This window comes from Pteropus vampyrus, unplaced genomic scaffold (genome assembly GCF_000151845.1).
Source record: "Pteropus vampyrus isolate Shadow unplaced genomic scaffold, Pvam_2.0 Scaffold2, whole genome shotgun sequence".
NCBI lineage: Eukaryota > Metazoa > Chordata > Mammalia > Chiroptera > Pteropodidae > Pteropus > Pteropus vampyrus.
The window spans coordinates 7,637,301-7,647,764 of NW_011888783.1; the positions used below are offsets into that span (position 1 = coordinate 7,637,301).

The 10,464-nt window shown below is 29.5% G+C and overlaps 1 protein-coding gene across 1 annotated transcript in view; it reads right to left on the bottom strand.

Moving 5' to 3' along the window:
• Nucleotides 1-10,464, bottom strand: part of ZNF804A (zinc finger protein 804A) — a 242,670-nt gene that overhangs the window by 29,364 nt on the left and 202,842 nt on the right. The window contains exon 2 of the mRNA XM_011356452.1: nt 7,281-7,424. Within this exon, the coding sequence (XP_011354754.1) occupies nt 7,281-7,424 (144 nt within the window). The remainder of the gene's footprint in view (nt 1-7,280; nt 7,425-10,464) is intronic.

A 10,464-nucleotide genomic window follows, 5' to 3' on the forward strand; every position in this document is an offset into this window, starting at 1 on the left:
TTACAGAAATATTTGGGGTAAAAATAAAATTGGGGTTAGCATCTAGCATATCTTCTTTTTATCAGACATGTACTTAAGCTTTTAGCACACATCTTTGTTGATGTAAGACAACACAGTGACTTATTTTTAAATTTAAAAAGTACACTGATCTGCTGAGAAAAGCGATTTTGAATATTGTACAAAGGATTTGGTTGGCAGATTTTGTGACATGAATCATGCTTCCCTGGTTGGAAAATAGCATGGTGATGATGCCAACTTTACCTTTGGTTGCCTTGGGAAATATCAGTAAAGAAGTGTCAACTGTTTCCCTATTGACATTCCTGTTTATCCTACAAATAAAAGCAGTTGTCCCTGATGGAGTATAGAGACAGCATTTTCCAAACTGCTACAAATACACTGAGGCAAAATTTCAGTGGGAGAAAGGATGAGGAGTAATGTACCATACGATATCAGAGTTTCCGACAGAGTGAAATCTGTATAATGAAAATGATTTTTGGATTAATATGTTTACTCTGATGGATTTTTTAATTGAATACTTTATATGTATTATAGTGCCTATTGGGTTCAATGTATTTAATTGGGCATGTACTTGAATAAGAAGCAACACCAAAAAACATGGTCAAAAACATTCACACAAACATATGATATACCTTTGGTATATACATTTGGTATACATATTTATACTTTAATATAAAAATATATAGGTATGTGAGCATACATATCTTTAATACATAGTACCTATTATAAAAACATACAATATTTATATCAAATGTTCCACCTATCTTAGTAAATTTCATATCAAATGAGTTATACTATAAAAAATTATTTTGACTGAAAAATAAAATTAATTCAGAAAATTTTGACATTTGTGAACATTTTGAAAATTATTTCTATGAAATTAGTATATTAAGTCTCAATTAGTTTGCTAGATATTTGTAAAATCAAGAAATCTTAACATCATTTTTTTATTTCATATTTATTTTCAGGGTCTAGCAAGGATGAAAATTGAGAATGTGAAGTGAGGATGAGGGCTATTATATTATCAGAATTTAAAATATTGAAAGAACTTAAATGCAATAGTAGGAAATGTTTAAGTTAAAAAAATACTCGATGGGATGTTATAAATCCATTAAAACAATTATTATAAAAATTCTGTAAAAATGGGAAAATGCTATTGACAGTATTAAAAGGAATGATGTAGAGTACAAAATTGTATCTACCTAAAAATAAGACATATAATGTCAAGAAAAAATCACTTTGTTACTAGGATAAACCAATTTTGAACTTTCTAAATTTTGAATATCAAAATGATTATATATATATTTTAATGAAATAAGAAGTCAAAAGAAATAGCATGTGAATGTAAGTAGCTTTAAAATTTAGTCTTTGAACAAACAGAATTATATAAAAGCAATTAGATTTACCAGAAGGAACTGAAAAATCTCTTTTCTGCATATATTCTATCTCTTCTGCATTTTTTTTCTTTTGTCGTAGTCCTCCAATAAAAACAAACAACAACAAAAACAATCCCTGAATTCCCAATGCTCATAGGCAGCTAATAGTACTTGCAATAAGCTCTGGACTCTATGATTTTGACACAGTGCTGTTCAGTCTTTAAAGCAACACAGTACAGGTTTGGATTAAGCTCTTGAAAGTTTGTATATCTCACTTTGCAATTAGTTGCTTAAGCTCAGAATACACAACAAAGAGAAATCAGATAATCAGGCTGAGCAAAGGGTTTGAATGCTTCTGTGAGGCTAGGGGCACAGCAGATCACATCCCTAAAATGGGTTCTGCATATGTTACCATGGACACATGGTAATGTTTCTTATGCATTTTACCTTCAATAGCTGGGCAGAAGATGGAGACGAAAGATAGAATATGAGGTTCAGGCTGGGGGGAATTCATGGATAGTTTTGTTGAAAATTCTGCTTACTTTTTAGAGCAAATTTCATTATTTTAGGTACTAATTATCATAATTAAATGTTAAATAATGGTATCTGAATATACGCCAAGGCACATTCTATGTAGAATTATCTTTACATAACATTAACTATTTTAAAATTGTCCTTAGACAATTTTTTACACACTAGAGAAACAATTTTGAATACTACTGATTATATCCAGAGAAAACAAGGCAAAGTTATGGTGACGCATGCAGCATAGAACAGGGAGATGTTGAAAAAAATCAGTCTCTACCACTAAGAATAAAATATTATCATTAAGGAAAAATGCTATTTTATAGTAGATTAAGTAATACTGAAATTAAAAGGAGGAAGATTAGAGAACAGAAAGTGTTAAAATACTCAATGATTGGTTTTGTGTGTTTGTAGAAGATTGTGTTAAGTGCTTAGAATAAAATGGTAGAAAATGACCAAAACCTTACCTTGTGGATTATAAAAACAGTGACTTCATTTCCAAAGCATGGGCATTTGAAACTTGCTAGGATTATGTGATACAACTATGAATGATCTATAGTATTTTAGGCCTATTTCTTACCTTTCTTAGGATAAACATTTCTATTAGAGTCATCTTTAGTCTATATAACAGTATTATGATATCATACATAGCATTTCAGAAGTTATCTGTCCATAGAATAATGATTATAGGAATACAACAGAATTCTAGTATATAAAGATTTGATGATACCAGGTTACACAATAACTTGGCCAATTTTGTGACTTATCCAATGTCCAGATTTTTTTTAAAAGGTGTCATACTTTTGGCAACTTGAAAAAGTACAGATGATCTAAATATGCAGCTAAAAAATGTCACGAAAAGATATATTTCTTAGAGATAGGATTGAAAACATCACCATGTTCTGCTATTATGGTATATGATCATAATAAAGAAACCAATCTTATATAAATGCAGTGAGTTCAAGATCCCCATAATGCTCCTTTGCCAAAGCTGCTCACAGAAATAAGAGTTACTTAAAGCATTTCCAACCTCGAATTGCCAAGACTGCAAATATTTGTATTTCTGGATAAAGAAGGAATGAAAATGAGTTACTATACACACACACACACACACACGCACACACACACACACACACATATATGCATAAAAAATAACCATATATATACAAGTATATGTATTTATACATCTTTTGCCTTCATTATCCTGTTCTCTATTTCTAGTATTCCATGAGGCATTATTGTTTATTTGTACAAATATAATTTGTTCTTAAAAAATATTTTTACTACCCCTCTATATCATAGAAGCATACAATATGTCATCAGATGGCAACTTAAACAGTAACCTCATGGTCTTTGGTACCTTCACTCTCCTTTCCAACCCTGGCCTCATATTCTAATCACCTGGAAAGCTTCAAACATAAAGTATGTTTTGAACCTATACCAGACTGTGAGATTAATATTTTTTAAAGCTTTTCTTGGAATTCTAATATTCAGCTAGAATTAAAGTTTCCTTGTTTTATACCATTTCCACCTTCTATCACAGAAAACAGAAATTCTGATGTCTTAGTTTCTAGAGAAGCCAGAACAATCTGGAAATATATTATGAGATAATCCTCTGAGCAGATAATTTAAGGTTTGGTTCTTGATCTGATTAGAAGGAGATAAAAATATAATTTTTAGGATGCTCAATGCTAAGTACTGCTCCCAATTTCCCACATATGTTAACCTTAGATTTTTAAATATTTATTTCTTCCTGTATCAATTTTCTTTTAAAATTTGATTTTATTAAGAGTAATTCATAAAATCTGTCTCAAATTTTTTTAAAACAAAGTATAAATCAACCTATATAGTTGAAAGTATAAGATAAATCTATAAAATATTACTTAATATAGCTATAGTCTCATAAAATATATTACAGTATCATTAATCTAGTATAATAAAAATACAATAGTAAAATAGAGGGGTACAATTTTATCGATGCCACCGCCCAAGTCATTATGTAACCTATAGGAAGAATATTTTCAAGAATTAATAAATAATCATTACAATAAAAATAAAGATATACTACTTGGGCTCAAAATGGATTTCTTAGTGATTATTATTTCTTTTTTAAAAAAAAACTTAATTGGTAACAAACACAATGGAGAAGAATTTTTTTGATTGGCTTATAATGCATAATTTACACATTAGGTGAATTTTTCTAATGTATTCTATTTTTTTACTTTTTTTTTTTGAGATAATTATATTTAGGAAACATAGAGCAGAGACCTTTGTTTAAAGATGTAGCATATCTCACATACCCTAAACAGTGACTGACTCAATAGACAGCTATCAACCTAATGGATAGTGGAAGATGGAAGGGAAGGAGACGAACTCCACTGGAGAAAGTTTCAGAAAATGACATCAGTTCAGATACTAGAATGATTATTTTTTCCAGAGTCTGGTTCAGACTTAAGAATGAACAAAACTTTCAGTTTAAGTCTATCAAATCATGAGTTTGAATTTGAAATGTCAGAACAATAGAGTGCTATGATTAACTAGATATATATGTGTGTTTCACTTAGGGGGTAGGAGGAAATTGTATGTTCTTTCTTTGTTTTGATCTTCAAGTGATTTAAAAAAATGAGGAAAATTAGATTAAATTACACATAATAAGAAAAAATCTCAAGAAAGATGTTTGAAATGGATTAAATTCCACTTTGCTTTACCTGCATCTCATATTTTCTTATTAATATTTAAATATTATCTTGCAGATAAAAATTTATACCCAAATATCAATAAATGATTTCTTTTTAAAATATTAGATTAGTGAACAGAAGTTTAAATTATTAGGAAATGGTCAAATTTGAAAATAAAGCTGCTCCATTTCTATGGCAATACAAGTCCCTGCAGGAAGAGCAAATTCCAACAACCTGGCCTGATCGTGACTTCCTCTGGAACAGAACAAAACAGCATGCCATAAAGCAATGAATCTTGACTTACTCGGTGAAGGTCACTTTAGAGACTTTGGGGAGACATTTCAGACATTCTGAAGCTGCTAAAGCAAAAATCAAAATGTTTGTGGGGCAGCAGAAATAAGACAGTCATTTCCTTTGCTATCTCTTCGTAGCATCAGTGTGACAAATCTCTTAGAGTGAAAATAACTGAATTGCCATAGGCTGCCAGGTGAGAGGACAGGCACAGTGTGGCTCTAGTTTAAGGGCAGAGAACAGGCGAAAGGGGTTAGAGGATAATCTTTTTACCTGATGCTGTTTTCATTTTTTTTTTAATCGCAATGGTTAAAATTCAGAATAACATAAATTTATTGGGAACTGTTCAAATCTTTTTATATGAGTGAATCACTCAGAAAATATGGAATTGAAAATCAAATACATATTGATTATTTATGATGAACATACAAGCCCTAACTATGTATTATACTTGATTTCATCAGGTATAAATCCAGAAAGGCCAGTGAAAGTCATCTATTCCAAAGCCTCAGTTTGCACATGCAGAAAAGGAGCCCTGGGAAGGTGAAGATGGAAAGCTTCTTCTGTATAAGAAGTTCATGATGAAACTGCCTGAGGTACTCAGGTCTCTTGATTCCTCAAATTCATTTGCCACATGGATAAATGATGTATGTTTACATTATTTCCTCAAATTAAAAAAAAATGGTTATGCTAAGTATATGATTTTAGATATTCTCAGCTATTATAATATTGTTTCATATTAAATTAACCAATTAAGATTGCTATCTATTGGAGTTCATGGTGATTTATTTAGTTTAGTATACCTGTCTCTAGGGTCTGATGCCCTGGGCATTATCAAAAGTGACCCTCTGGATTTCAAAATAACAGCCCAGATGAAGCCTGAATTCCCACAGTTTATCTGTGTACAGTAAATAGTATCCTAACTTCACTAATAACATGGAACTGGAAAGGTCCTTGTGATAATCTAAGTGAGTCTGATCTGCTAGCACCTATGACTGAATGAAGCATTCTTTGGCAAAGGATATTAACAGCTGGTGAAATAGTTTTACAACATACAATATAAAAATAATACACGCATATTTCCAAATACCTAGTTTACACAATGAAACAAATGTGTAATAACATATCTTGTGTTTTTAGGTACTTGGAAAAAATCAGAGAAATGACTTTCTTAGATATACCACCACATCAGGAGCAGCATTCCAGAATCTTTTTATGAAACAAACAGTAATGATAGAATGAACTCAAAACTATTTCCTGCTGAATTTTAATGTTCAAATCAAGCAATGATATATGTATATTTGTGCCTCTTTATGTTAGAAAATAAATGATATTTTACTGAAAACTTTCCCTTGACTGGTATGTCAGTGGAAAAATAAAGGCAAGGACAGATCAGATCGTTTAGTATGCATTAATTAGCAATGCGTGCATGTAAATGAAGGCTAACTTTCTTCCTACAACAGGTTCTCCAAACACAGTTTTGTTGGTATTAGAGAATAAAAGGATTCACAGCAAAAGAAAATATAAACAGTTTGTTTATAAGAAGTTAATGTGATCATTTTCCCCTACCCTCCTATTTATGATAAATAACTCAGCTGGAAAGCTACTGCAAGTTCATGGGTTAAAAATGTATCTTTTCTTAATACTAAAATGATATGTGGATGATATTTTTGAGTTATGACTACAAAGAAAAATATTTATAAATCGATGATAACTAAGACTGCTGTATCATATCCAGTTAGCTAAACAACATATGAAGTTTTATTGACAAATTTAAAGTATATAAGAAAATGGAATCTGTATTATTAACTTCATTTCCAACATCACCCCTAATTTAAACTCATCTTTACATAAAGTGTTGAAAAAAAATCAATCTTGGATTTACAATCGATAGGGAAATAAAAAAAAAATTAAAATAAACTAAATTATATACATATTAAGTACTTACTTAACCAATAACCCTATATTATGTTTATTATACCAAACCTTGTTTTTTCATGATTTATGGTTCTTTAAATTTGCAAATGCTTTATAAAAGAACTATGAATAAATTAATTTATATTTGATAAATATCATTAGCTGATTAAAATATTTAAAATTTAATAAATTTGGAGATATATAGAGGGTCACCACCATAAAATATAATTTAAAAAATACTATCACTCACTAAAAGGCAATTGAATGGTATTTTTTTGTTAGTTGTTTATTTCAGACTTTACCTTTAGTGCTTTAAAAAAAAATAACTCTTCAGATCCTCATCCCAGAATGACATCTTTAAAAATGGCATAACAAAGACAAAATAAATAAAAATATCACATTCATACAGTCTACACAATTTAAATTATTATAAAATTTCAGAAATGTCAGATATTTTTGGATATTTCTTTCTTACCTGCTTGTGAGCATGGTCATATGAATTAATGTGATTGTCAAACTCTTGATGCTTATAGTACTGCTTGTCACAGAGTTCACAGTAAAAATTGGCCTTCAGATCTTCTAGAGCTTTTGCTATAGTGTTCTCCTTCTCAGCATAATCCTAAAAAATAAAAGTTCAAAGAATGAAGCAATTAGCTCTCCCCTGAGTTTACTTTGTTCTGATGGTTGTCAACTAGTATAATAATTACAGTTAAAAACATAATTGAACAAAGAGAACAATAAAGCAAATAACAGCAAATCAAATTAGAAAAAAAATTATGAGTTAAAGAAAACAAAAGATTAACAGAAGAATCCATAATAAATGGTAAAAAGAATAGCAGAAAAATGGAAAAGAAATAGAAGTCCTTGCTTGGACAAGTTCCTATGCTATGTTAGCACTAAAAAAAAAATAAATATTATATAGCCATGTTGATTCAACAACAGTGTATTTCTGGCAATGCCTTAGTTAACATAAAACTTCTAAATTCTGAGCAACATCTAAAATGTGTCCTGTTTGACGAAGTCCATAGGGGTGCACAAATATTCAAGTATTTTTGATTGCTTGCTTGTTTCCTCAGATATCTATGTAGTAACGTATTCATCACAACTACATTTCATTTGACTGTTTTCATCTTGACTCATATCAGTTTAGGTTGAACTTTCAAATATTCTTTAGTCTTTAAAATAAGATTCTTTTCTGTCAGTTCTTTACTTAAACTAAAAGATTAAACTATAAGCAGATTGCTTTTATCATAAATAAAGATGGCTACATAATCAAACTCCAGGAAAGATGACAAATATAGTCAGTTATCATTAGCTTTCATTTACAAAGCATAAACTAGTAAAATGTTTGAATGTGGCTTTTAAGTTTTCTCTAGTCTAAACTTATTATTTCATGCCTCTTAAATGCTAACATTGCTAGACATGAATAAATTTTACATGTTAAAACGCTGTCCAAGTTTTTCATTGAAATGCTGATATGAAGAAGACCTAAACTTCAATCATTATCTTGGATATATTATGTTTCTAACAACAGATTCTCTCACACATAACTCCTTTAAAATCCAAAATAAGTACATATTCAGGCCTATTACATGCTACTGTAAGACACTCACTCTTTCCAGCCCTGGGATATGGAATAAAATAGTACAGTTCTCTCTATGGAAATGACAATTGTCTTTTTACCAAATATAAAGAATAGAAAGGACTCATAGTTTGAATGTTTAAATTACTTCTATAAAATTTAAAAGTGGTTTACTAAATGTAATTTAATTAATGAAAAATACATGTCTTACATTATTGTACTATATATTGTGTACACATGCCATATCATAATGTTCACCATAATTTGTACGTATACCTTTTAGTATTTGCCATAATCTATAAATACATAGCCCACTTACTCACTTTAAAGACAATGATCTATTGTTATGTTTTATTATTATTACCAAGTGCACAGCAAGAGGTGATAAATTGCAAAATCATTCAAATTGTTCATATGGTTCCATCAATTTCAATAAATTAACTATCAGCAAATCTGTGGAATTCTCTAGTATTTTTGATGACTTTCAATATGTTTTTAAAGAGGGTAGTTTAAAAATATGAAAATGAATCATATAAACTACTTACAGATTTTTTACAAAATCTTCAAAACAATACTTTGTGGATTAGCCAATTTAAATGGAACAAAAATTAAGTACTATAATTTTATGGCTAAAGTGTGTGAAGCAGAGATAAAATTCCAGTCAATATGCATTATATAATAATAGCAACAATTTTTGGTCCAAAGCTGAATTAGCTCTCAAAACAATATTTTTGAACAGCAATTTCTTTGCAAACTAGTTGATGTTCCTCATTAATTATAATTACAATTAAGCTATTTCTTCTCTCTAAATATTTGGTTATTGTATATTATAGAGTAAGTTTTTTTTTCTTCCTAAGATTGGTATTCCTCCAGAGAAATAATAATTGTTTCCTACTTATTCTTTTCACAAAAGTGCAAAATCTTTGAGGAAAGCAAACTGAGACTCTTGGGTAAATCACATTCTTTAAAAATATTAGCCTCTGCCTAGATTTGAAGAGAAAAAACAAATCTAAAAATAATAGCCAACATTTATTCAGGGCTTGTTTAGGGTCAGTCATTGTGTAAAAAAGAGTTTGGATGTATTAACTAATTTACTCCTGATTAATATTATAGAGATGTGTATTCTAGACATCTCTTCACATTACAAGTATAAATGGGTACTCCATATTTGAACCCGACTAATCTGATCCTTAGCTTTTCTTTATGTTTAAACTTTTAAGTACATTAAAAAAATTGAGAGAAAAGTATAATTATCCCCATATATTCATTATTCAGCTTCAAGAATTATCAACTTCAGTCTAAGCTTGTTTTATTTTATCCTAGCCTATCTTGCAATCTTTTCTCTGTCTCAGATAATTTTTTAAAAAATTTCCAAGTTCATATGTTATGTGCAAATCTTTCAGTATGCACCTCTAAAATAGAACTTTTAAAAAACATCATCACAAAACTAATAAACCAATATTAGACCTAAACAAACAAAGACAATAAAGAAACATCAATCATTCTTTATTATCTTCAATAATCCAGTGAGTATGTTCAAATAACTATAGTTGTCTAATATTTTAAACTAGTTTGTTCAAAACAAGATTCAAATAAATTCTGTAGATTAGCATCATGTTTCTTAGTCCCTTAATCTATAATCCTCCCTCTTTCAGTTTTACTCCTTATTGAAATTTATTTTCCATAAAAATTTAAATTATACTTTACATTTGAAAAAATGTTCAGAAGTTAGTATTACAAGAATATGACAATTAACTCATATGATCTTCACTTAAATAAAACTATTAACAATTTGACCCCATTTGTTCTTTTTCTCTATTTCTACCTCTATTTTCCTCTAAGATATTAAAAGAAACAGCTTCATGGAAGCTTATGTTGCAATAGACTACACAAGTAAGAAACATATTTGGGCTAGAACTTGCAATAAGGTCTCAGGGCTGTTTCTAGAAAATGTTGGTAGAATTGGAGGATTGGTTATTATATGTGTATCATAAGAGAAAAGAGTCATTTGTATTGCCATTGAATATATATATTTTAAAACATATGTAGACAAAATCAGCTGTTAGACTGACATGCC